Genomic DNA, 27935 nt, shown 5'->3' with positions numbered 1-27935 from the left:
CAACTGCTTGACGTGTGTCCACGGGAGGCACCACCCAAGGAGGAGATCAAGGGTGGTCCCGATGCCTCCAGAGCGAGAACCCTAAACCCCGCCAAGCCGGCCGCTTGCCGACCCTACCAGCGCCCCCAGCCCAGGTCAGCCCCTCCTCGCGCGCCGACTAGAAGAGGGTGGAGCATCCCGGTTCCCGCAGCCAATGAACGCAGCGGCTCCCTGGTCCGATCCCCGGCGCGGCTCACCATTGGTCGCTGCCTGGGTCTCGGCCCACCGAACCTTGGCGACCCAAGCCAATCGCGAGGCGGCGGGCCCGACTTACAGGCTCCCGGGGCGGTGGCGGCAGGCGCTGAGCCGGCGGAGCGCGGAGCGGGCGACGGGGACGGGCGGCGCGAGCCCGCACCCTTCCGCGCGGTGCGCCGCGACACCATGGAGCCCGCCGTGTCGCTGGCCGTGTGCGCGCTGCTCTTTCTACTCTGGGTGCGAGTGAAGGGGTTGGAGTTCGTTCTCATCCACCAGCGCTGGGTGTTCGTGTGCCTCTTCTTGCTGCCGCTCTCGCTCATCTTCGATATCTACTACTACGTGCGCGCCTGGGTGGTGTTCAAGATGAGCAGTGCGCCGCGCCTGCACGAGCAGCGCGTGCGGGACATCCAGAAACAGGTGAGCGGCGTGGGGCGCGGCTGTGCGCCGGGGTAGCGGTTCTCTGGGCGACGGGGGCGTGTGGGGTCGGAGGAACGGGCGTGGGAGTGGGGATCGCAAAGGACTTGGCGTGTGATGGGGGAAGGGACTGTCCGAAGATGAAACGGAAGCAGCAAAAGCACCGGGGCAACAAACAGAACCCTAACCCTAGCCTTATAAAGTGTCCGCTAGGTGCAGGGCATGCGCAGTGCCTGGAAAACGAGGGACCCTAAACCCTCGGGAGGTGCGCAACAGTCAGGTAACTCATCAGGCCCCCCGCATTCCAAAGGAGGAATGGCCTCTGGAAGGTGGTTCTGGGAAATGGGGAGGGGGGAGATCCAAGTGGAGAGATTGGCTGAGCAGAAGTAGGAAGCTGAGGAGCACAGTCATGAGAGAAAAAAGGTTAGAAAGTCAGTTTGGAGAGGAGCGTTATGCAGGAAAGAGGTGAAAGTTTGTTTTGCGGTCCGAGGTGCTTCGGATCCCTTTACAATGGAGGATTAAAGAGAGATTAAAAGGCAGGATCAGCCCCCAATCCCGTGTGATGTGCAGCGATTCTGCATCCAGATGTAGTCGTCCCAGTAAGTAGATGAGGAGTTCATATAGGCCAGCTGGCACCAAGGCTAAGACTTCTCTTCACAGTGAAGCGTCTTCCCCCCATCCAGGGTTAGCATGGGATCCCTTTGCCCTCCTTATATTCCTCTCTAACTTGCATCAGCCTTCAGAGAGCGTCTGCTTCCTGCCGCATGGCAACCACCCTCTTGTTCTATTTACTTCTTGCTGTATGCTGCAGACTGAGCACCACAGGCTTAGCCTGCCGGTGCCAGGCAGATTGACCTCCAGACCAGAAGACCTTACCCAGGGAGAGGAGATGCAGAGGGTGCAGCGATCAGAATCATTTTGCACCTCCACCCTGGGTTATGTATGTAGTTCACAGCCTCTGCTGTCCTCCACCCCCACCTGCACCATTTTTTCCTGGGTCTGTCTGCAGGTTCTATTTGCCGTTTACCTGCTGGCTGTCCTGTGAGCACCAGAAGATAGGACTGTTATCCAATGGCTCCCCTTGGGGCAAGAGTGTATTAGTGAGTGGTTGTTAACCTAAACTAAATGGAAGGATGCGCAAGGAACAATGGGGCCCTACATGCCATACCTGTGCCACTCGTGTGTGCAGTTTACAGTCCACGGCCTCCTGGTGTCTAGTACCAGTTTTACTAAAATGAGGTTCAAAGTGTGAGTCATGTGCCCAAGACAGCACAACCGATAAATAAGGCAGGCAGTCAACATTGGCTTCGGTAAGAGCCTGAACTCTCAACCCCCTCAGCCTCGTGTCTCCATCCCATCTCTGATTTTGTTGCCTCATGCCTAGTTTCTTACCATAGCTTCCCGAATAGTTACCTACTTTCTGGACCCTTTCTGTCTCTCGTGAGGATTTGACAAAGAACTTTTTAACCCCCAAATCCCATCAATGCCCCAAGCTTGATAGTTTCTGCCTGTGTGATCCAGCAGCAACCGCTAATCCACTCCCTCACACTCTGTTTACATAAAGTCTCCCACTGCAGGGTCAGACAGAGCTGGGTGGTCTTGGAATTCACCCTTTGTCTTCCCACCGGGGACTCGTAGTCCTGCCTTTCTGCCAGACTGAATAAGAGGAAAGCCCCCCCCCCCCCATCCTGAGCCCACTGACAGACAGCTCCAGGGCAGCCCATGACCCTTGACCAGACTCTTGCAAAACTTAGTTGAAGCTGGTTTGAGTAAAAAGGACACTAGCTTGTGTCCTGAACAGCATCAGCCTGCTGAATGCCCTGTGAGTTTAGGGCATTCAGCAGGGACTGTTATCTGACAGCTGCCCTTGGGGCCAGAGTATGTTTGCGAATGCCTGTTAGATCAGTACAGCTGGCTGAGGCATAACTGAACCCAGGACCCCCTCCCCCATTTATCTTCATCCTGCCTGCCATGTTCTTTCTTGGCTCTTCCTTCCCTTGAGTTGTCTCCATTCTCGTGGGGTGCTGTTTTCTTGTGGAATCCCCAACACTTTCCGGGGAAAGTAAAGTAAAGAGAGAGTGCCCTCCTGGAACCAGACCCAGAAGGGGTTTGCCTACTGGGCTCACAGTCCTGTTCCTAAAACTGTCACTGTGGCCAACAGGGTACAGTCAGCCTGGGTTGGGGGTAGAGGAATCACTAGAAGCAGAGGAAGAGGAACCGGTTGGTGCTTGGGTGCCCTGACCACAGCTATGCATCACGCCTGCCTTGTCCGTCCGCAGGGACAGGACAGCTTCCTCTATTCCTCATTAGTGTATCACCCTCTGCACCTTCTTGCTCCAGTGTGGAAGTTTTGCCAAAGTCGTTCCTCCCACTGCCTGGCTGCTCCTTCCCTGTCCCCCTCTGTCAGATTGGTACATGAGTTAGCGTATGTGGATGCTAACAGCAGGCATCTACTTGACACTGGATACGCTCTTCTTCCATGGACTAAGCCCCTCTGTCTCCCTCCCAGCTCTCTGTTTTTCGGGCTCGGCTTGTTCAGTCCTGGTTATGAATTTGGGTCTTTCCAGTCATGGGGTGTACGACCTCATACAAACTATTTTGCCTGGGTTTCCTCATCTGCAAAAGGGGGGGGGGGGGCACCCAGCCTCCTGAGATGAGGAGATCTAACCAGACAATGAACAGTAGGTGCCTCACTGGGTGGTTGTACGATGGAGATGATAATCATGTTTATGACTGCTCTGCTATTGCTAGAAAGCCTTTCCTGGGCTTTCCACTTACTGTCTTTGGAGGACTCTGTTCTCTAGTGCTTTCTTGCATTCGTCCTCGTGCAGTAACAACACATTGGCTGTTCTGTTGACGTCCTGAGCTAGGGAGACTGCACAGGGGAAAGCCCTCAGAGCGTCACCATCCTCTCCAATGGGACCTGGGTAAAGGCATTTTTCCCAGCTCCCTCATCCTGAAAGAAGGGCTGTGTGTCCGTCCCCCTGGGACTCCCAGATGGAGCCAGCTGAGTCGTGTCCTGTGGTTGCAGGTCCGGGAATGGAAGGAACAGGGCAGTAAGACCTTCATGTGCACGGGGCGCCCAGGCTGGCTCACTGTTTCGCTGCGAGTCGGAAAGTACAAGAAGACCCATAAGAACATCATGATCAACCTGATGGACATCCTGGAGGTGGACACCAAGAAACAGGTGAGGGGGCTGGGGTCGTAGATCAGTGGTGGAGCGTTTACATTTACCTAGCACTGTGCAAGGCCCCAGGTTCAATCCCAGGTACTGCCCCCTTCCTTCCCCCAAAAAAGTGACAAAACGGAGCGAGCACATGCTGTCCTTGGCTCTGGGGGCAGGTCAACACTGCCCCGGGTATGAGTGACTCTCGGGGAAATGAGTCCAGTCAGTGATAACCCAGAATGGACAGGTCCGAGGCCATCAGGAAAGTCTCTACCTGCCATTGTTGGCCTCGCAAGCGCTATAGCCACCAGGAGGAAAGTCTGCCCATAGTCAGCCAGGCAAGCTGAGAACTCCAGGGAATCTTTTGATAGTCTTAGTTCTGTTAGAAAATAAAATAGGGATGGAGAAATCCCAGGCAAAAATGAGAGACAAAAGGACCCTGTTTATCCATCCTGGTAAGAAAGTATGCTGGTAGGCTACAAAGGTAACTGGCGAGGGGAATTTGGTATAGGCTTGTTGGTTGGCTAGCCCAAAAGTACACACTCTTTGCCACTGCTGCTCTCTGCACCCCCCACCTCCACCCCCCAAGCCCCCCCCCACACACACACACACTAATTTTACTTCTTAATGCTTCTGGGCCTTTTGGCTAAGATAAAGTGTAGATATTCTTCTTCTCAACACATAACTTAAGGAAAGGGGGACTCGGCTTGCATGTCATCAGAGATCTCCAGCGCGGAGATTTGGATTACACTTTCATTTTAATAGAAAGTTGCAATATCCAGAGACAGGAGTGGTTTTGACTGTGGTGTGTTCACCTGGTGATATTTCATCACTGTGAGACCCTGGCCAAAGTACTGGCATCACTGTGCCTACTCTGAGACAGCTTTGTTGGTATTGCCTGGCACAATGAACCGTACATGTTTAAAGTATGCAGTTGGGTAATAAATTTTGACATGAGTTTTGACATGACTGCACCAGTGAAACCATTATCAAAATACAGAACCTCCCCCCCCCCACACACACACACAGACTTAAGAGTTTGCTCATCCTTGTAATTCTCTCCCTAAACCCCTCCCTGCCCGTTCCACCCACAGCCTCTGGTTAGCTGTGTTCTCTTTCTGCAGTTATAAATGAGTGTTAGACTTTGGATACTATTGAAAGAAATCATTCAGTGCATACTCTTTGGGTCTGGGTTCTCTAATGAGTATTTTAAGATGTATCCATATTGATGTCCCTGGTACAAAGGGTTTTACTGCTACATAGTATCTTTTGCATGGCCAGTCAGCTTAGTCATTGACCTGCTGGTGGGCATCCCTGCTTTTTCCACTTTGAAGCTGTTACAAAATAGTCAGTAACAAACAGGCTTTCTATAAACATGCAAGGTATGTCTTTGGGACTTGAGAGCTGGCTCAGCTCTTTTAGAGGACCTGAATTCAGTTCCCATGTCAGGCAGCCCACAACATTTACGACTCCAGCTCAGGGGGGTTCCACCACACGTATACACATAGTTTAAACACATAAAAATAAAATAGAGACTGGAGAGATGACTCACCAGTTAAAGCATGTGTACTGGGCGTGGAGAGGACCCAAGTTTGGTTCCTGGCACCTCCATCAGGGCGTCACTACCACCTGTAACTCCAGCTCTGGATAGAAAGCTTCTCAGGGCACCTGCACACACGTGCCCACGCACACAGACACATAGATTAAAATAAGAAATCTATAAATAAAAGTAAGTCTTTAAAAGTCTTTCCTTGGGCAAATACCTAGGAGTAGAATGGCCAAGTCCCCTGACAGGCAGCTGTCTACTTACTTACGTTTAAGGAAAACAGTCAGGTTGTTTTCCTAAGAAGAAGTTTCACTTTACAGTGCCGTGGGTACTGTGTGCCTGCTGCTGGCCACATATTGCTGAACCTGTTGTAGCGGGTCTCAGTTCTACCCATTCTCAGGGTGTGTTGGGGTGGCATCTCCTTGTGGTGGCTGAAGACCTGGGTCATCCTTCCATGTACATAATCAGCCTCCAGTATGTTGTCTTTGGTGAGGCCCATTCATATTTTTTGCTAATTTTTTAAAAATCTGAAATCATGCCATATTGTCTCCTAGCCCATGGCTTGGCTTCTGAAAACCAGAATTTTACCACTCATTCAGGGAGTATGGAGGTCAGAAGACAGCTTTGGGAATGAATAAATTCTCGCCTTCTATCTTACAGGATCAGGACTTGTCAGGCTTGGTGACTATTGAGCCATGTCACTCCCCCTCCCCAAAAAAATAATTTCTGATTTCCCTTTTGCTATGTGTTTTGACAGGTTATTACAAGAATGTTTAGTTTTCAAGTATTTAGCAAGATCTTTCTATCTTGGACTTCTGATTTACTTTAGCTGTTGCCAGAAAATTGAGTGCTTTCAACTTTTTAAGGGAAAAAAAAGTTAAGAGTGTGTGTGTGTGTGTGTGTGTGTGTGTGTGTGTGTGTGTGTACACTCACGTGAATGAACTCTTGGAGTGACAAATGTCATCGAGATCCCATTGCTCATTGGCTTGCCCAAATCTGTCTATCACTTACTTCTCTACTAGGCAGAAGCAAACATGCTTCTTCATTTTTTCTAATGTCCTTTTGATTAACTCCTTTTTTTTTAATTATGAAAAGATGTATCACCCCTCTACCTGCTGCCTCCTCTCAGATGCTGGGATGATGGGTGTGACCACTGCACCTGTCAGAGATTACCTCTTTAAAAAGCCTTAGTTATGATCTTTGTTCTGAAATCTACTCAGTCTGATAGTGATGACACTAGTCGCTAATCTCGTTAAACTAGCATGGCATGATGTGTAGTTTTGTAATGTTTACGGTTGACCTAACAGAGTGTGTTTCTCTTACAGGCAACACCCAGTTGGGTCTTGCTGTTTTTTTTTTTTTTTAATTCAGCCTTTGTTTTAATTTACTTATGTATGCTAGTATACTGTAGCTGTCTTCAGACACACACCAGAAGACAACATCGGATCCCATTACAGATGGTTGTGAACCACCATGTAGTTGCTGGGATTTGAACTCAGGACCCCTGGAAGAGCAGTCAGTGCTCTTAACCGCTGAGCCATCTCTGCAGCCCCTCTCTCTGGATTCTAATTGAGGTTGTAAGACCGTTGGCACCTACTGCCCTCCCTTGATGTGGTGGCTGGAGTCTTGTCACGTGTTGTCTATTTATGTGCATTTGTTCCTTGTTCCTTTTTCTCCCCTGTGTTCTCATCTCGGTCTGTGCGAGAGTCCTTTCCGGCGTCCTTCCGTAGCTCTGCCTGGGGGTTTCCAATCTACATTTTCTTCACAGCAGTGATGTTACCTCACTTCACACGCCGTGGAAAGACCTTACGACGTCATACTTCCATTGCCTTCCTCCCACCCTTTCTACTACTGTGTACGTTTTTCTTAGCTCCACACTGTATTATATCAATATTTTAATGACCAGTTGCCTGTTAAAGGAATTTAAATATAAGAACATCTGTTTGTCTATAGAGTTACTGTCTTTTCTGTCTATTCTAGAGATTTATGTCTGCCATTGTTTTCTTTTTGCTCAAAGGACCTCTTTGAGTTCAGGGCCAGCCTGGTCTTCAGAGTGAGTTTCAGGACAGCCAGGGCTACACAGAGAAACCCTGTCTTGAAAAAACAAAAAACAAACAAAGGACATCTTTAATTTCTTGTATACATCACAGTATATATAAATATGCATTCTTTTCAATGTATTTTTGTTTACGTGTATGTGTGTGCACACATGTGTGTGAGTCTCCAAAGAGGCCAGAAGAGGGCATCAGATCCTGGAGTTACAGGTGGTTGTAAGTCACCCAGCATGGATGCTGGAAATTAAACTCATAGCTGGGCTTAGTGGCTTAGTGGTTGAGGTAAAGGCCAGCCTGGTCTACAGAATGAGTTCCAGGACAGCCAGGGCTACACAGGCAACACCAGGAAAGGACTATATAGGGAAAATGAGGAGAAAGAAGATGGGCTGGAGGGAGGGAGGGAAGGAGGAATAGCAACCCTCTGGACAGGCTTTCCCTCCTCTCACTTCAGCGGTTAACATATTTTCATCACTGGGTTTGGAAGATTTTATTATGAAAGTTGTTGGTGCGGTTTTCTTCATATTTCTTGGGTTCAAATTTTGTAAGTTTTTCACTGATTGTAGAAACTTTGAGGGCTTTTTTTTCCCCTGCCTCCTTTTTTTCTCCTTTTTTGGAAACTGCTATTACAGGTGTATTCGGCCTCTTCAACTTGTTCAAGTTATTTCTTCAGTCTCACTTTAGATGATTTCTATTACCATACGTATAAATCCACTGCATTTTTTTTCCCTGTGATACCCAGTTTGCGGTTAGCCCAGTCCACTATATCTTTCATTTCAGACTCTGGGTCTTGCTAATATTTTTGTACATGTATGTATGTATTGTATTGTATTGTATTGTATTGTATTGTATTGTATTGTATGTGTGTGCACATAGATATGCTATGGCTGGCACACATGTGGAGGTCAGAGAATCATTTTCAAAAGTCTCAGTTTCTAGAGATTGACCTCAGGTCTTCAGGCTTGCCAGGCAAGTTCTTTTACTTGCTGAGCCCTCTCGCTGGCCCTGAAGTTTAACTATTTGAATAAGGAGAATCCAGTTGATGTCCCTGATTGCTAATTCTATTGTCTGTCAGTCCTAGGTCTGTCTTGCTTGATGGATTTTTCTCATCAGTATGGGCTCTGTTTTCCTACCTCTTTGCATGCCTGTAACTTTTAACTGGACTGTTGGATCACTCTGCCCTTTTCCTAGGGGGTGGTGGGCATTGCATTCCACATGTCTCAAGGTTATATTTCCAGGAGGCGGCTAAATCCCTTGGAAACAATTTGATCCTTGTTGGGTCTTGATTTTCTTGAAATGGACCAGAGTACCATTTAATCTGGGCTGATTGTTCCCTGCCACTGAGGCAAGCCATTCTCAGGACCTACCCAAGACCCCATGAATCAGTTTTCCCAGGCCAGCTTATAGGAACAAGTAACTGTGCCCTGCTCGGGCTGTCCTCCTGGTGTCTTTACCTGTAATCCTCCCCCTGGGCTGTGTTGCCTGGCCTCAGCCTCAGGCAGTAGCTGAATTCATACATACCAGTCCATACCTGGTTGAAGACGCTGAGGTGCCCTTTGCAGTTCTTCCAAGTATCCTCTTTGGGCCTGGGCAGAACTATATTCTCATACACTGCTGTCAGCTCCTTTCTGATTGGTCCTCGGGAGCGCTGGTCTTCTGTAAATCATGATACAGGCTCCACAGAGGTTCCTCTCACTCTGGGCAGATGAGGATCTTCTCAGAGCTCACCTAGTTTGTCCCGTCCGTCTCTCAGGTATTGTAAACTGTTGTGGCCTGTGTCTACATTCTTGAAAACTCCTGTTCCATGTATTTCACTCTGCTTTTTTCTTTTTTCCTCGGGGCAGTATTCTGTCTCAGCATGTAGATATTCACGTGATTGCTCACTGGCATGTCCATGAAAAATCAGTTTTACAAAAAGCCTTAATGATAAAAGATGATGTTCATAGTTTGATGCTCATTTCTGTTTATTTTTATTTTATGTGTGTGAACGTTATAACTTCATGTATGTTTGTGTGCTGTGCCCATAGAAACCAGAGGGCAGTTAGGCTCCCTGGAACTGGATGGTTATGAGCCTCCATGTGGGTGCTGGGAACCAAGCTCAGACCCTCTGAGGGAAGCATGTGTTCTTAACTGCTGGGCCATCTCACCAGCCCCTTGTGCTAAATTTTTAAAAATCTGTTTGTGTGGTTTGCATGTGTGTGTGCCCATTTGCATCTATGTTGACATACATACATGTGCTGATGTGTGTGAATATTTGTGGAGGTCAGAGGTTAAGTTGGATGCTTTCCTTAATTGTTCTCAATCATATATATTGAGGCAAGGATTCTCGCTTGAGTCCAGAGCTTGTCGGTTTGGCAGGTCTGGCTAGCCAACTTGCTCTGAGGATCCCCTGTCCCTGCCTCTCATGCCCCGGGCAGGTTGTCACACCCAGTCAGTCATCTGCATGGGTGCTGGGAGTCTGAACTTCTATCCTAGTACCTGTGGTATCCACTGAGTGGTCCCCCAGTCTTTAATGCTAATAATTTATTTTCATATATCTGGGTGTTTTGCCTACATACGCGTCTGTGTATCCCTTGCATGCTTGGTGCCTGCAGAGGCCAGAGAGAGCATCTCACCCTTTGAACTGGGTTGTGAGCTGCCATGTGGATGCTGGGATCTAACCCAGGTCTTTTGGAAGAGCATCCAGCCCTCTTAACTGCTGAGGCATCTTTCCAACCCCCCTCTAGTGCTAAATATTTAGTATATGTATGTGTGGGTTTGTACGTGTATGGATGTTGTATCAAAGCATACGAAAGAGCAGCACAGACATATGGGAGAGCGAGGCAGATCTTCGTGGTTGTCGCTGGTAAGTGAAGAGCTAAGCTGGATGATTGATGCCTTCTTCCTTGTCTCTGCTGTCAATGCCAAATTAGTATTTCTCCTAGAATCTAGGAAAATGAACTGAACATTTGTTATGTGGTGGTATTATAAGTGTGTGTAACCACACCCAGCTGTTATGAGATCTTAAAGAGGATGGCGTTCAACACTAGTGGACTCAGAACCAGAGATCATATTCTCTGTAATTAAAGGCAGGACACTGACCCAGCCTCTCCCCTGTCTACAGATTGTTCGAGTGGAGCCCTTGGTGTCTATGGGTCAGGTGACAGCTTTGCTGAACTCCATTGGCTGGACCCTGCCTGTGTTGCCTGAGCTCGATGACCTCACAGTGGGTGAGTCCCCATGTTCACGACAGGATCGCAGCAGAGGAACACGGGTCCCCTTCCGTACCGCAGATCTTCTTCATTGCTGGCTACTCTCCCGTTTGGGCCAGAAATGGCCTTGCTCCATTTCTGAGTGGTTCAGATATTCTCATCCCATCTGCTTCCTCATGACTGTCCATCACTCCAGTTATACCAGTCTCAAACACAGAATGAGTTTGGTCTCTCTCCCTGTAGGGTCTGTGACCTCCAAAGCTCTTATCCAAGGCTATGATCTTCCCATAGGTCATAGCTCCTGCCACCTAGCAACCTCTCTTCATTAGACTTCCTTTTAGAGTGGCTTTACACACAGCCTTTTTTTTTTTTTTTGAGATAGGGTTTCTCTGTATAGCCCTGGCTGTCCTGGAACTCCCTCTGTAAACCAAGCTGACCTTAAACTCACAGAGATTCCCCTGCCTCTACCTCCTGAGTGCTGGGATTAAAGGTGTCAGCCACTACTGCCCGGCCACACACACATTTTTTTTAATCCTCTAAGACTGGTCAGAGATGAGGGTGGTGGCCATGCTGAAGACCTCTCACTCCTGCCTCTCAAACTGATTGATGGGGAATGTCCTATTTTAGCTGCCCCACCCAGCACTCCATAGCTTTCCCTGCTGACAGACATGTCTCTGCAGGGGGCCTGATCATGGGCACAGGCATCGAGTCGTCGTCCCACAAGTATGGCCTGTTCCAACACATTTGCACTGCATACGAGCTGATCCTGGCAGACGGCAGCTTTGTGCGCTGCACACCGGTAAGTTCAGAGGTGGGGGTCATTGCGGCTGACTGGGGAGTCAGGGAGGAAGCTCTCCTCGGACTGCTTCATTTTCAGGGCACCTCTTGGGCTGTCCTGAGATGGGCTTACACACAGTTAAGAACACGTTGTACACAATTCGGTGTTTATGTTCTTCACCAACCTATGAGGTGACTACTAAGATTACCTGGAGTCAGATAGAAAGCTAAAGCACAGAGAGGTTAATAACCTGACCAGGGTCACACACTTAGTAAATCCTACACCACTAAGACTTAAACCTCCATAATTGGGTTCAAGGTGGGTACATCACAGCCACCAGAAGAGAGCCTGATGAAGGATGACTAGCTCAGGAGTTCAGGTCTGGGATCAAAAGATCCCAGTCAGCCAAGCACTAAATCACAATGGCTCAGTCCATCTTCCACAGACTCATCTGAGCCCTGTCTGTTCGTTTTCAAGAGAAGAAAGGAAGACAGGCTTCTTTGAAGCCGGTTTCTCCTCTGACAGCTGTGTGAACTGGAGGGAGAACATGCTGGGGTTTCTGGGGGAATCCTGCCATAGAGCCTGGGTGCAGTTTCCGAAGTTCGTGCTGCTGTGCTGGGGACAGTGAGATGAGCGAGTAGCCCAGGGACTGGATTTGGTGACAGCCCTGCTGTGCCAGAGGCTTCTGCCGCCTTCCTCAGAGCGCCCTTGTCTTGTCCCCATCCTGCCTGCCACCACGGCTACATTAGTTACAGTGGCACACAAGTAGCCTAGCGTAAACCAGCCCAAGGCTGGATTCTTTTTTGGGGGATGGGGGCTCTTTTAGACATAAAGAATCTAACCTAGAATGGCCAACGGCCACTGCTTCAGAGTTGGGAGAGCCTACCTGGGCCCAGCTGGAGTAGCCGACTTTCCAGGGAGCCCTGACTGAGACAGGTCAAGTCATGCTCCTATCAGATGTGGGCAGTGTCCTGCCAGACTCTTAAGTGTAGGGTAAAGTGGGCCAGGAAAGGTATTGTTACTTTTAGTGCCAGCCAGCTCAGGAGGGGAATTTGCATTTTCATGTTTCCTGATCTACCCTGACTCTAGTAGGAACCCAGCTCATGTTCCCTGCACTCTGCCCCTCTCTGCCCCCTTAGTCCTCCCCCTGGGGTCTTCGGGCAGTTCTGGTTATGACCTTGCTGGGTGCTTCAGGGCCTAGGCCTCAGCAGCAGGAAGTGGATGCTATTTACCTGAGCATCCCTGAAACAGGGAACAGTAGGAGGTTAAAGTCACGTGAAGCAGAAATTGCAGAGGGAAAATTGAATACAGGTGAAAGCAACAGGCGGGAATCCAGTCCAGGCCCTGTGCCCCCTCGCTGCCCTATCAGGTCAAGCTCTCAGCCTGTGCCAATTCTCTATCCCAGTCTGAAAACTCAGACCTGTTCTATGCCGTACCCTGGTCCTGTGGGACCCTGGGCTTCCTGGTGGCTGCCGAGATCCGGATCATCCCGGCCAAGAAGTATGTCAAGCTGCGGTTTGAACCTGTTCGGGGCCTGGAGGCCATCTGTGAAAAATTCACCCAAGAGTCCCAGCGGCTGGAGAACCACTTCGTGGAAGGGTTGCTGTACTCCCTGGATGAGGCTGTCATCATGACAGGGGTCATGACGGATGACATAGAGCCCAGCAAGGTAGGCCAGGGGAAGAAAGGTGGGCGGGCGCTAAGCCTATTTAGACTGTTTCATGTGGCGTGGTCCAGGATGCAGGTAACAGGCTCCCTCAGAAATGTGAGGGGCCACAAGAGGCCTGTCTCCTCCACTGCTGCCACCCGCCAGTCACGTGCTTCCCTTATAGACAGAACCTGTTGTCTAATGACAGCCCATGTCATAGATGAAGAAACCGATGCTCCAAGGGCTAATTTAGATTTCTACAAGGTGGCAGAGCCAAGATGGAGTAATGGCCTTGATAATTCCTCCAAACCAAATGGGCACACCTCAGCTTTCACCATACAACGTTTAGTGTTTTATTAACATTTTACACATAACAAGTGTGTAAGGTGTAACTTGTTGTGACACAGAACAAGCGAATAATGTTTTAGTCTTTATTTTCAGACAAGGTTACCTACCTACTAGCTCAGGCTGGCCTGGAGCGCACTGGGTAGTCCAGGCTAACCTCCAACTTAGGGCTATGATCTTGCTTTAGTCTCCTGAGTAAGCTCTGGAAATATAGCTGTGAATCACTATGTACTATTTTGGGGTTTGTTTGTTTTTGTTTTTGTTTTTGTTTTAAACGGGGTCTCACTGTTTAGTCCTGGCTAGTCTAGATCTTACTATGTAAACCTGGCTGTCCTCAAACTCAGAGAACTGCCTGCCTCTGCCTTCCAAATGCTGGCATTATAAGCATGTGCCACTGTAACCCAGCAACCAAGTAATTTTCAATAGCAGGTTTCTTTTTCCCTCCATTCAGACAGGATGCACGCGTAGAGACCTGGTAGCCTAAACAAATAAAAGACTCACATACGTGACCCAAAATCATCCCGCATTTGTTTCCCCCTTACGCGTGTAGAAAACCTTTTGAATTATGAACTAGGATGTGGGTGTTGCACGTGTAAGGAAGTTAAGGTGCCTCCCTTCGCTCCCTGGGGTGATCACTTCCACAGTTTTCTCTACATTGATCAGTGTCTGTGGCTGTGCGTGTCCTGGTTTTCTATACAGTCTCTTGGTTGTGTGTCAGAGTACTTGGCACTTCCTTTCGCTGAAGATCTAAGACTCTCTTCTCCTCCTTTCCTACCAACATGTGTATGAATGAAATGGAGTCCTGAGCCCAGGTGTGAGCACCCGAAACTTGGGCGAGGGAGGCCACACGGACCTCAGTGGGGCAGCCGCGTGCGTGCCTGCGTCCGGCAGCAGGTGGCTGCATCCCTTGCCAGCTGCAGAGAGAGAGTATCACACTTTGATTTTTGCCAATCTGATAAGGTTAAAAATAGCCCCTCTTTGTTTTGTAGCTCTCTTGTTACTTTTGAGGGTGAACATATCTTTACAGGGTTTTCTAGCTTGGCTGCCCTTACCTGTGACTGTCTCTTCAAATTTGCCTTGTTCAACTGGGTAAGCATTGTCCCGCCTTAGTCGGTGTAATGCCTTCAGAACAGGTCATTGAGCAAATGTCCTCCCTCTCTGTCCTTAGGTGGCAATGTAACTTGCTTCCAGTTTTGTTTTTAATTAATTTTAAAGCAGTGAGAAAAAATTTGCTCTTCATCAAAGTATTGGCATGTCTTAAGGCATTTGGTCTATACCTATATAGTTAAAATGTTTTAAAATCGGGGCCCTCAAGATGACTCTACTTCCCACCAAGGCTGACACCTAAATTTGATCCCTAGGACCTATGTGACAGAAGGAGAGAACTAATTCCCACAAGTTGTCCTCTTACACACAAACACAGACACACACACTAAAATTTGTTTTTGTTTAATTGAAACGGAGGGCTAGAGGTTTAGCCCAGTGGCTGCATGCTTACCTAATATGTATGAGGTTCTGGCTTCAGTAAAATACATTTCGAAAAAGACTCAAATATCATGGGGAACCATCCCTTCTTCATATTAGGAAATGAGACCCAGTGAGAGGTAGAGACTCCTAGAGATGCCCAACAAACAAAGCAGGTTTACATTCTTGTCTCCACCTTCCGGGTTGACGTGGGTCCCTGAGTGGAAGCTCCTAGAACTTAGCAGTGACCACAGCATTGATTCCAGGTAGGAAATGTGTCAGGAAGAGGGCGTCCAGGAGCATTAGCAACAGTAGCCGTAGAGTGTTCTGGCTCTCTCTAGCCTCAGGCCTAGTCATTGTGAGCCCCCCACCCCTAATCACCTGTAGGGTATCTGGTGTAGAGGTGTTGCAGCTTCTTTAGGGCATTTCCTTAGAGGCTGTCCACATCGTCATGCTGAGGGAGGGGGGTCAAGAGAAGCCACCCACCACTACCAAAATAGCTTCAGTGTGGTCCGAGAGTCGGTACCATCAGCTTGAGTGCTTAGAAGGATTCGCTCAGCTCCTGAAGGGTTTAGATCCCTGAACTTCCTGAGGAGAGAAGGTCCCGAGACCCTTCCAGGAGCTCTTTCAAGCCCAGTGGTAGAAAAGACCAGGGGCCAGAGAGTCTTGCCGTTTGTCCCAGCAGATAAGACCAGGACACCAAGTGCAAACGGAGTCGGGACAGGAGGAGTAGATGCTGTCACATGGGCCAGCCAAGTACCATGAGGGGCCCTCGGGTGGCACCATCCAGGGTGAGGCTCTCATCCTGTGAGTGAGACTGTAACCCACTTCAGAGCCAGGCTGGGGGTCGCTCTCTGTGGTAGCGTTAAAGCCAGCTTGAGCCTCTGCAGTCACCTAGGCTTCCCAGCTGCTCCGTGTCCTGAGTGATGGTTAGCAGATTTAGTTACCATTTCTGGGCTTCTCTGGCACAGCGTTTCCTGAAGATCTTGGACCCAGACACCCCAAGTTTCGACTTAATTACACAGTGGATGCCACTGCCAGGCAAGTGGCCTGGCCCCCACTGCCTTAGATCAAGTTGCTCTGTTTGCTGTCGGTTTCGGCCCCCTTCTGTTACCTCTGTCCACAGGGAAGCCAGCTTGGGCAAACAGACTCTTGTGCAAAACTGTGGCTCCCCCTCTCCTCCCCGCAGAGTGCCCACCAGCAAAGGAGGCTCCACAAGATGGTGGTACCCAGAGAAGTCACAGGTGCTGGCTGCAGAGGGAAAGGCCATCGGGAGGCCAAGGAACAGATGTTGTAGGCCACGCCCATGCTAGGTGTGCCCTGTGTTATACTTTAACCTACACAGCCATTCCAGTCAGCAGTGTCTCCATCTTGCCATATAGAAAGTGAGACACACAGGCTAAAAGATCAGCCTTGTGGCTTGTACGTGGGAAGAGCAGACTGGCAGAGAGAACAGTATAGTGTGTACAGTATGGTCTTGGTTTGGGCTTTAATGGTTTGGTTTGGTTTGGTTTGGGGGCGGAACGCAATTGAAAGCCCTGAAAAAAATATGAATGTGTATATTTTATTGTTAATTCACATTCATAGAAAACAGGGTTAGGGAGTAGCCTGCACCACTTCACACAACTAGAGAATGGCTAGGCCATGCTTGGCTCTCTTCCCAAGAGAACCTGCCCAGAATTCAGTTCAGAGGAGTTGGGCCGGAGGTCTGAGCAGCTCGGTCATCTCGGCACCCAGCAGATCATGCCTGACCCTCTGAGGGCTGTAAGGCACTAGTTCAGTGTGCCAGGTAGGATTCAAGGATACAGAGCCCATGGCCAGGACATTCCCTCCAGGAGAGGGAAAATACTGGGAAAGTGCTGAGCCCAGAGTCCTGGTGCCAGCCCGGGGAAAGCAGGGAAATGTTTCACGGTTGGCTGGAACAGGAGTGGTGGATTGCAGTAAGGGTGATCCACACTGGCTTAGCAAGGACAGCGGGGAGCTAACCTGTGCAGAGCCCTGCGTTATCACTGACACTGTGAACATTGACTCTGTTCTAATCAGGACAAGAGCCACTAACCGCTCCCCCCACCCCCCGCTGCCTGAGCCGGCTGCATGGCCCTGTGCATAACCCTGAGGTTCACTGAGTGTCTGCTTTCTGCAGGAGAGTCCCTGCTGTGCCCAACCTGCCTGGCTTTGAAGACTCTCCCAGGCCACAATTGACTTATCAGAGCTTTGCAAAGGCCAAACGCATTAGACAGTGGCTGGATCGCTCTTGCTCCCTGGTGGCTCCCCGTTGGGTCCTCTGTGGCCTGATCACAATGCCCTCTTGTCATTTCAGCTGAATAGCATTGGCAGTTACTACAAGCCCTGGTTCTTCAAGCATGTGGAGAACTACCTGAAGACAAACCGGGAGGGCCTCGAATACATTCCCCTGAGACACTACTACCACCGACACACGCGCAGCATCTTCTGGGAGCTCCAGGTGAGGTTTGGCTCTCTCAGGCCCTGGCTCTTGGGACAGCGGCCATTCACTTTGCGGCCACAGTTCTCTGTCTTTCTGGTGAAGGAATCGGTCTCGTCCATGTGGTCCAGCAGAGCAGTTGCTGTGATGTAGGCTGGGGACAGCCGGCTACAGGGAAGAGTTTGCTTTCACACTGAGTGTGTTAGCCTTACTTTGGAAAAAGGTAGACCTTTATCTTCCTGGAAGTGTTACCATTGCTGAGCAGAGGGGCTCTAGCTCTGTGTGGAGCCAAAGCAAGAGGGGGAAAGGCTGTGCAAAAGGAGGAGGGGAGAGTCAAGTTGAGCCTGGAGGTGAGCATAAGTCTGTCACTATGTTGTAGGGATGAGTGGACAGGTTGGAACCTTAGGAGATGGTGCATGCTGTGGCCCCTGGACAGGCCACACAACCTCCAGGGGAGTCTCTGGGCAGAGGATCAGCCAGAGGCAGACCATGAGAATTAACTAGTGTCTGGTGCATAGTTCAGAGAGCTCAGTCCACACATGAAGCTGTTTAGCTTCACCTTCATAGGACCACAGATGTTTTCTTTGTACTGTAACCTCGTGCCCACTGAGCAAGGACGCATTTTGCACACTCTCTAGGGGACACACAAACACAGGAAGTGGAGTTGCTGGAGAATGGTAATCGTATGTCTAACTGGTAGAGGTCCTGCCACAGTGTCTCCCACAGTAATTATGATGCTTACATCTCATCTGGCAGCGTCCCAGGCTCCTGTCCTGGCCAAGACTTACTTTCTGATTTGTAAGCTATTGTTATTACAGTCATCCTCAGATGTGCAATGGTACCCCAGAGATGTCTGACTGTAGTTCCTTATTGATCCCTCCCTTCATGCTGAGTGTCTGTCGAGTGCTTGTGGGCCATTTGTGGGGTCTTTGGCTGGTTTTTCTTTTTAGTCTGTTCATTCATTTTTGGGGTGTATGTGTGTGTGTGTTTAACATGATGTATATGTGGAGGTCAGAGGACAACTTACAAAAATCAGTTCTCTCCTCCACCTTGTGGGTCCCAGGGATTAAACTCCGAGTTGTCGGGCTTGGCAGCAAACGCCTTTATCCACGGAGCCATTTCAGACAGATTGGCATGAGATCAAGGCTGGAGACCCAAGAACTAGTGTAAGAGGTCCCCTAACTGTGACAGGAAGCTGGGGGTGGGTGGAGGTGGCACATGATGAAGGACACGGGAAATTCTGCCCTGTGCATATCTTTTGAAGGTAGATTCATTGGGAACACAGGTTGGGCTCTGAATTGGTAGTCAACTGTGTGTTTGAGAATCAGAGGGTCTCAGCAGAGATAAAGGCCATGTGTTTAAATATGGGCCAGTGGCAGAGAAATGTTTTTGAATTTGTAGGGGAAATGTTTGTGTTTGGTTGTGTTGTGTTTGAGATAAGGTCTTGTAGCCCATCCTGGTCTTTATGTAGCTGATCTTCCTGCATCCACACCCCCACCCTCCCTCCAGATGCTGGAGCTCAACCACACCTGGCCTTTTCTTCTTTCTAGCAAATGATATTTAAAGCCAGCGCATAAAAACGCCCAGCCTGAGTGCCCTACAGCCCTGGGGAGGAGCAGCCAGCGAAAGAGAAGGTGCCCTTAACCATAGCCCAGGAGAGACCTTCAGGAAAGCGTTGAGTCCTAAGTGAGGTGAAGGGATAGAGTCAGCTTTGAATAGCAGGTGAAAGACTGGGCTGGTGGAAACCAATCTCAGAGACTACTTCTAACAGGACAAACAGACCCAGGGGACAGGAGCCAGACGAAGCTGAGGATGGAGCTAAGAAAGACGCTTGTTTCTGTGATTGTTTTTAGGAGAGATGCCAGCATGGTTATGTGTCCTGGGGCTGATGAGAGGAATGACAGTGTTGGGTGGGGGCTGTGGAATGGAGCCTTGGGTGGCATGTGTAGCGGGGAACAGGCTCTTGAAGTTGGGCACAGCTGGCGGGAGGGAAGTCGAGGGCGGTCCCTTCTGGTTACCTGTAATTTCCCAGTGAAATCAGAAGTAGGAATTCCAGCCAGGGCGTGGCCACAGTTTGAGAAGGGTGACATGAAACCTGTCCCTTAGACAATAGAAAGTTCATTGTATGGGAATGACCACGGAATTCAGCCTCCTGAGACTGGTGACCGTGCGCTCAGGGCAAGGCCAGTGTGTGGCTGTGGGTTTTCACGCTGTTGAAAGTGACACCGGGTGGGTAGAGTGGGCCACCTCTAGGGGAGGTTGGATGATAGGAACCATGGAGCAGACAAATATAGACACTGGTCGTCTGAGGCTCCGGAACATTCTTAAAGGACCAACTAGCTGATATTTTAAGCTCTTCTACTCCAGTAATCGAGCTCTGCTGCCGAGGTAATCCCATGTGGTACAACTGGCTCTGGGAAAAGATATCCTGGGACTGGTTTGGCTCTGAGGCTGGATCACCATGGTGACAGTGCTGCCTGAGATAGGACTTAAGAGCAGTAGCTCAGCTCAGTGAAAGATAAGAATGCTGGAAGATAAAGGCAAACCAAGCCGGGGAGCTGAGGGTACCGAAGTGTGGGTAGATCATATCTGTGAGAATTAAAATCACCAAGTACAAGTGCAAATGAAGGCAGCGGTGGTCCCAGACTCGGAAAGGCAGAGCTGCAGCGTACCAGGGGGCTGTGAGGGGGATACGGTGGCCCACGCCACAGTGACGAGAGCCACGAATGTGAGGTGAGCGGTAGCCTTGAGTGTGGGTGAACGGATGGTGTCATGAAGTAGGGCAGGCGGATTGCAGTGCTTCGGGCTCCAGTGAGGGGTCCGTGAGATCGAGGGATGGGAGGGTGATGGATGAATGAAGCTCTTGCTCATGACTCCACGGGCTCCTTGAGCCTCATCACAGCAAAGTGGCACCTCCCCCATGACAGATCACCAGAGAGAGACTGTAGACGCTGGAGTGTGCCTACCACATCATGGTTTCCGGTCACTCCTGCCACACCCCACGTGTTAGCATCATGTGTCATTTAGTTGAACCCACTCCAGCTGAGGGGCACTGAGCCCCCGTCTCACGAGGAGATAGACTTTTAAACCACTTCAGTCTGTGCTCAAAATGAGGCTTGCCATATCTTTGTGCTGTTAAGCGAACACTGTCCTAAGCCGCCTTCATTTACAGGCAGGAACAGGAAGAACGAGTGTTGACAGCTGTGTGTGCTCACCTGGAGTTTACACCGGGGACTTGGGAATGCCGGGCAGCAGGGAAACAGGGCTGGGTATCAGGAGAAGCTATGCTGTTGGTCACAAGGAAAGTATCAGCTGGCCCACAGGAGGTCCGAGTGGGGGTGGCCGTCAGAATAGTGTGCCCTTTGAGATCCGTGGACTTTGCCCACACTTCTGCCCCTAGACCAGGCCTTTCTTCCCTCCTCCTTGCCTGATGAAGCAACTAACTCCCTTCTGCCATGGGTGGTTTCCTGAGGAAGGGACCCAGTTCTGAAAGTCCCTGGGGAAGTAGGTGGAACACCCAGCTAGGCGGAGTTATAGACCTTACACGGAAGCTGAGACCTTTCTGATAAGGGACTTGTACACCCAATTTTCAGAATGCAGGCTTTCCCTCCTAGACACCACCCTTTCATTGGCTGCCTTCTTCACCTTGCTCCCTGTAGAAAAGAGCTTTGAAAGAACCCAGTGAACCTGCATGCTGGGTGATAAGCCAGCCCATCCCTCTCCTGGGCCTAGCTTGACTGGCCCAGACACCTCCCAGCTTCTCAACTTGCATCACTGAGCAACACCAAAGTCTAGGGCCAGCTAGGTAAGCTGTGGGGTCCACGCACAAAGCAGGCCTAGAGTGCCACTGAGCGAGCATAACGCCTTTTCCTTTGTCCTGTCCTGATGCTTGCATAGTAAGTACAAAATTAATTCTACGTTATCAGCGGGCATTTTACCATTCATCTTTTAAATATCAACCTGAGAGCATTTAACTCCTCCTACTTGTGTATTTTTTGTTCCTAAGAATGCAGCACTAGGCCGGGCAGTGGCTCACGCCTTTAATCTCAGCACTCAGGAGGCAGAGGCCGACAGTTCTCTGAATTCAGGGCTAGCCTTGTCTCAGAGTGAGTTCCATTGTTAGCTAGTATGTGGGATTATCATAGATAAGAAAGGAGATCCTCTAGATGGTCCAGATCCCTGCCGTATCCAGGGATCCATCCCATAATCAGCTTCTAAACTCGGACACCATTGCAAACACTAGCAAGATTTTGCTGAAAGGACCCAAATATAGCTGTCTCTTGAGAGACTATGCAGGGGCCTAGCAAACACAGGAGTGGATGCTCACAGTCAGCTATTGGATGGATCACAGGGCTCCCAATGGAGAAGCTAGAGAAAGTACCCAAGGAGCTAAAGGGATCTGCAACCCTATTGTTGGAACAACATGATGAACTAACCAGTACCCCGGAGCTCTTGTCTCTAGCTGCATATGTATCGAAAGATGGCCTAGTCGGCCATCAATGGAAAGAGAGGCCCATTGGACTTGCAAACTTTATATGCCCCAATATAGGGGAATGCCAGGGCCAAAAGAATGGGAATGGGTGGGTAGGGAAGTGGGGGGCGCTATGGGGGACTTTTGGGATAGCATTGGAAATGTAATTGAGGAAAATATGTAATAAAAAATATTAAAAATTAAAAAAAAAAAAAAGGAGATCCTGGGATCCTTGCTTGTCCCTGGGACTCTGCAGCCCGCCCATCAGAATAGAGGTGGCCAATAGCAGGCCAGGTGCAAGCCACAATTGAGTTGTTAAGAGCCCGAGGGAATGAGTGACTTCTGCGTATTGGCAGTACCCGGGACAGGAGTAAAGCCAGGGCCAAAGGATGTGTCAGGAGGTGGCAAAAAGAAGAGCAGTGTTTAAACACTGACTTTCTGTGGCTGACAGTTTCATCTGATACAAACCAATGGACCTGAGAATCAGGAACAGGCAGGCATCTCATGGTGCCTCTCTGTTCAACTTGGAAACATCAGAGACCTGGGACAGCACATTGCTGTCAAGTGTGTAGGGAGCAGTGTTCACCTCTAGTTTCAGAGTACAAGATGGTGCAAGGATCTAAAGTAGAGTCCCTTAAAGCTACCCACAACATTTAATCTAGAGTTGTCTGTGTCCAGGAACTTAACATCAGATGTACATGTTGATGGGCAAAGACATGTGCCAAGGATCTTCACTGATAATCTTTCAATGATAATCTTTCAAGTGTTCATAAATACAGAGCTGCTTAAATAAGTGGTTCTACATCTCTGTGGGCTGTGGGAATGGATGGAGAGGTGGCTTGTGGGATATTCAGTCCCTTCAGGTACTCTTCTGTCCTCCTAACCAAACAGAAGCCATAGACACATAAAGATGAGCAGACATGGCCACAGTGGCCAGCTCTATGGCCTCACTGGTTGCATTGCTGTGTTCTGATGCTCAATGCACAACAGTGGGAGCCAAGCTGGTGGTTAAACTCTGCCTGCTGTGTGGGTCAAGCAGATGGACAGTGGTTGGGTGCTCTCATAGGAAAGCCCTGACTCCAGAGGTGCCTGAGGGGTGCTACTGGGCTTTTAGCAGTCGGCATTCATTGCTGCTTTGGGCTCCCATTCTGGGGGAATCTTCAGGAGCTCCCTCTGACTCTGTCCCAGCTCCACTGCTGTCTAGAGTCCTGTACCCTACACTCTGGAGGGAGTGTGTCTTAGTTAGGGCTTCCATCTCTATGAAGAGACACCATAACCAAAGCAACTCTTTTTTTTTTGTTTTTCGAGACAGGGTTTCTCTGTGTAGCCCTGGCTGTCCTGGCACTCACTTTGTAGACCAGGCTGGCCTCGAACTCAGAAATCCACCTGCCTCTGCCTCCCGAGTGCTGGGATTAAAGGCGTGCGCCACCACGCCCGGCTCCAAAGCAACTCTTAAAGGACAACATTTATTTAATTGGGGCTGGCTTACAGGCTCAGAGGTTCAGTCCATTATCATCAAGATGGAAAGACAGCAGCATCTAAGCAGGCATGGTGCAGGAGGAACTGAGAGTTCTACATATTTATCCAAGAAAGCCAGGAGCAGACTGTCCCCACGTGGCTAGGAGGAGGGTCTCAAAGTGCCCTACCCTCACACACACACACACACACACACACACACACACACACACACCCCGTGACACACTTCCTCCAAAAAGTCCACACCTATTCCAGCAAGGCCACACCTCCTAATAGTGCCACTCTCGGGACCTAGCATATTCAAACCACCATAGTGAGCGTCACAGGACAGGAACCACGTCATGAATGTCTTTGTTTCTGACACCCACCTTTGGTGTCAAGGCTCCGGAGGCTGTGGTACCTTCTGCACGTTGGTGACTTAGGAAGGTAGCCAGGCCTAGAGCTGGGAAGAATTTTGTGAGCTAGGGAGCTAAGGGTGTGGCTGAGGAAGCAGCAGGCATTAGAGACATCTGCCTGTCAGGATCTCCAGGGAGACCAGGGGAAACAGGAGAATGTGAATGGCTGGCTGTGTGCAAACTAACTGGAAGGCTCAATGTGGAGCTAGATTCCGTTTACCTGATGAGAGCTGTCCTTGCTGCAGACCTTAGAAAAATTGCAGGGGTTTGCAACCCCATAGGAAGAACAACAATATCAACCAACCAGGACCCCCAGAACTCCCAGGGACTGAGCCATCAACAAAGGAGTACACATGGCTCCAGCTGCATATGTAGCAGAGGATGACCTTGTTATGCATCAATGGGAAGAGAGGACCTTGGTCCTATGAAGGCTCGATAGATGCCCCAGTGTAGGGGAATCGAGGGCGGGGAGAGAAACACCCTCATAGAAGCAGGGGAAGGGGGAATGTGATAAGTTGTTCCCGGGAGGAAGGGAAACAGGGAAAGGGATAATATTTGAAATGTAAATAAAGAAAATATCCAATTAAAAAAAAAGAAAGAAAGAAAAATTGCTCAAGCTCTCTTAAGAATTGTCTCTTTTCTGTATAGCCCTGGCTGTCCTGGAACTCACTTTGTAGACCAGCCTGGCCTCGAACTCAGAAATCCGCCTGCCTCTGCCTCCTGAGTGCTAGGTTAGGAGTGGGCCACCACGCCCGACTCGACTAATTCTTGAAAGCTGGAATGGTAGTCACCTTACTGTGTTACTGGTCACAGTATCTATTTGTCTCACCTGTCACAGACAAAGGAGCTGAGCTCAGAGAAGCTAAGTAAATAGCCCAAGGCCATTATAGTTGGTAAACATGCGATGGGAATCAAGCCCTAGATCTCCTCCTGTAAAGAGGGGTGTGCACCCTGGAGTTACCTGTCCCTAGTGGCTTGAGGAGCTGCCCCTGCCTCCTCCTCCCCATCACCATCTCTGTCTTACAGGACATCATCCCTTTTGGCAACAACCCCATCTTCCGCTACCTCTTCGGCTGGATGGTGCCTCCCAAGATCTCCCTCCTGAAGCTGACCCAGGGCGAGACGCTACGCAAGCTGTACGAGCAGCACCACGTGGTGCAGGACATGCTGGTGCCCATGAAGTGCATGTCGCAGGCCCTGCATACCTTCCAAAATGACATCCACGTAAGCCGGGTGACCAGGCGGGCGTGGTCCCATGGAACCCAGGTCTTTCTCCCTAGCGCTGTGTCGCCCACCCATCTGTGTATCTGCCCTCTGGGCCTTGGTTTCTCCAACTATACAATTAGGATCTTAGCCCAGTCAGGGACCGTAGTGCCCTGATAAGCTGCTTTAGAGTGTCCCCATAATATGGAAGTATTTGGCAGGGCTGGAGGGAGAACTGAAGCTAGGAGCACCTGGGAGCCTCTAGTGGGTTAAAAAGTCAAAGTTCCCGTTGCAAGGATGTGGGTGAGCTAGTCCCGGGTCTGCTACCTGCTGGGAAAAGACAGACCAAGCTGTTTCTCTGACCTCTCACTCAGGTCTACCCCATCTGGCTGTGCCCATTCATCCTGCCCAGCCAGCCAGGACTAGTGCATCCCAAGGGAGATGAAGCAGAGCTCTACGTGGACATCGGGGCGTACGGGGAGCCGCGTGTGAAGCACTTCGAGGCCAGGTCCTGCATGAGGCAGCTGGAGAAGTTTGTGCGGAGTGTGCACGGGTGAGTGACCCGGGGTCTGGGGGACACGGGGGCGTCTCACCCACCTTGTCCGTCCTCACTGCCGTCGCACTCCTTCCCTCCCACGCAGGTTCCAGATGTTATACGCCGATTGCTATATGAACCGCGAGGAATTCTGGGAGATGTTCGATGGCTCCTTGTACCACAAGCTGCGGAAGCAGCTGGGCTGCCAGGACGCCTTCCCTGAGGTGTACGACAAGATCTGCAAGGCGGCGAGGCACTGAGCAGGGCACCTGGGGAGCCAGCTGCATGGACCTGCTCTCCCTCGCTCGCTCAGGCTTCTCTGCTTTCCCAGATCTCAGAAAAGAAACCCCTCCACATCCCCGAGGCAGCCCGACGGCTTCCAGGGCGGCTCGGGCAAGTGGAAGCACGTGGAGTCAGACAGACCTAAGTCCCCGGCCCAGATTAGCCACTCGTTAGCTGTGTGACTGACTCTGGGCTAGTCACCTGGTCCCTGTGTGCCCCGTGTTCATCTGTGAAAGGAGGTAAAAAAAAAATACCTACCTGCTGGATGTCACCCCACACTAAGGGCTTCCACCACTGCTTCCATGCAACCTCACGCCTGGCTCGTGCTTTGGATCCACCAGCTGAGTCCAGATAGGCTCCCCACAGGTCACCTGCTCGAGGGTTTGGCCAACACCATGAAGGGGTTGCCTTGGAGTTTCACCTGCATAGCTTGCATCAGCCCCAAGAGGGCAAAGGAGGGTCAGCCTTCCACTTGGCCTCGGGGGTGGGGCAGGGGGGCATCTGATTTGCAGGCAGGCCCAGGATGTGCTGTGCCAAAGCCAGGTCTACTCCAAAGTCCTCTCTGCCATCTTCGGACCATCCTGCCCCTACTTCTGTGTGCTCGGGCTGCCCCAGCCATCACTGAGCCCACTCAGGACTGTTCCTGGACGACATCTCAAGATGGGAAGCCTGGCCTTCCTGGGCTTTGCTTTCTTGACTCCCACCATCCAGGCCTCCTCTAGAGTCCACCGAGTCACAATGGGGGCACATGCTCATGACTGTGTCACATAGGGGTGGTTCCCACACTGAGTGAGAAAAGGGCATCTGCCCTGTTGTTACTGTGAGGACCCTCCCTGGGGTTGGAAAGAAAGCATCCAGGGTCATTCATCTCCCCCATTTTGTTCCCTCCCTCCCCTGGCTCTAGTTAATTTCAGTGCCTTACAAATCCTAAGCTCAGAGAAAGTTAGCTCCATTTCCGTTCCCAAGGGAGGGGCCTCCGAGGTCCTTCTGCCTTGTTAGTGAGGCGTGGTTGGTTGTACAGCCCCCACCTTCAGAACTGCCTGGCCCAGCTGGAAACCCAGAGTCTGAGGGGGAATCGGGTTCTGGAAGGCAAGCCAGAACTCCAGAGCTGAGCTGGTCACAGTCACTCCCACCACCCCTGCCCCTCCAGAAGCTGCAGTTTTCTCACTCGGAACATTAGAGCTCCTGAAGCCTGTCTTATCTTAAGACATTGGGAAAGCTTCGTGTTAGAAGCCAGGGGAGCTTAAATGATCCAGGTGGTGGCTAGGGGCCGCCCATCAGTGGCCCTTCCCTCCACCGCCACGCCAGCTCCTGGGTCGTTTTCATTTATCTGGCAGGGCCCAGGACCCTTAGAGTTGTATTTTAACTGAAGGATGCTCACTGATGCGGCCAAGGACTTGGGATACTGCACAGTGCTACTGTGTCCTGTGAAGGCTGGTGTGCACTCAGGGCTGTGGGAAGGCAGAATCACCTCATCCATTTGGCCTGTGAAGGAAGTAACCTCACTCTGCTGTCTGAGCAGCATGTATTCCTGGCATGGGCTCTCCTAGTGGTCCGTGCGCATCCTTGCGCACGTGCACTCGCTCGCAGACTGATGACCCTGCTTGCTGCAGATGAATGGTCAACGCGAGCTAGGTTAGTTAGTGTGATGTATAAGGCGCCATCATTCCTCAAGTCAAGCCTCCATCCCAAAGCACCTGGGGCTGTGGCAGTGATGCCAGCAACCTGTGTCACCCAAAATAATCAAAATCCAGCCCTCCACAGACATTCCCCAGGACCTGGGGAGGGAAGGGATTTTGAGTCACATTAGCCTCAGGTTAGTGTTTGGCTCCAGTAATATCTTGCCCGAAAAGTGGTTGTCTTCCAAGCATGGTGTTCGGGGTCCCAGCCTTGTCTTATCGCCTGTCCTGTCAGTGTCCAACCACACAGTGGCTTGGTGGAGTCACGTAGCTGCTATGGGACAGCACATGTGGGAAGTCAACGCAAAGCCCCTCCCCTCCATGGCTCTGGTTTCTTGGCTGCATGGTTCTCTGTAAATTCAGTTGTAGCCACTGTCTTTGGCTAGAAAGCTGAATTGGCTGTTACTGAAAGGAAGGAGGGAGATGGGTGTGGCGATGTGTGCTGTGTGATTTGTTGGTTTTTCTTTTTTTAATTTGGTCATGGGGACCAAGGAGAAGGCATGAATCCCTGTATTTGGCTCTTGCAGCCTCAGGCACTGTGCCTACTCTCCAGAACACGTCCCTGTGGCTCTGGGGCCACCACTTGTGTAAAATAAAGTACAGCCTGGACGCTA

The 27935-nt window shown here is 50.3% G+C and overlaps 1 protein-coding gene across 1 annotated transcript; it reads left to right on the top strand.

The window, feature by feature from the left end:
* The first annotated feature begins 300 nt into the window (after positions 1-300).
* Positions 301-27935, top strand: Dhcr24 (24-dehydrocholesterol reductase). Its single transcript, XM_021161643.3, has 9 exons — positions 301-651; positions 3680-3835; positions 10515-10620; positions 11283-11401; positions 12786-13049; positions 17158-17301; positions 24649-24846; positions 25200-25378; positions 25467-27935. The coding sequence occupies exons 1-9, from the start codon at positions 421-423 to the stop codon at positions 25618-25620; spliced, it is 1551 nt and encodes a 516-aa protein (XP_021017302.1). The 5' UTR covers positions 301-420; the 3' UTR covers positions 25621-27935.

This window comes from Mus caroli, unplaced genomic scaffold (assembly GCF_978045245.1).
Source record: "Mus caroli unplaced genomic scaffold, Mus_caroli_1 scaffold_6, whole genome shotgun sequence".
NCBI lineage: Eukaryota > Metazoa > Chordata > Mammalia > Rodentia > Muridae > Mus > Mus caroli.
Note: the sequence above shows the minus strand (reverse complement) of the source record. Positions and strands in the feature narration are given on the sequence as shown.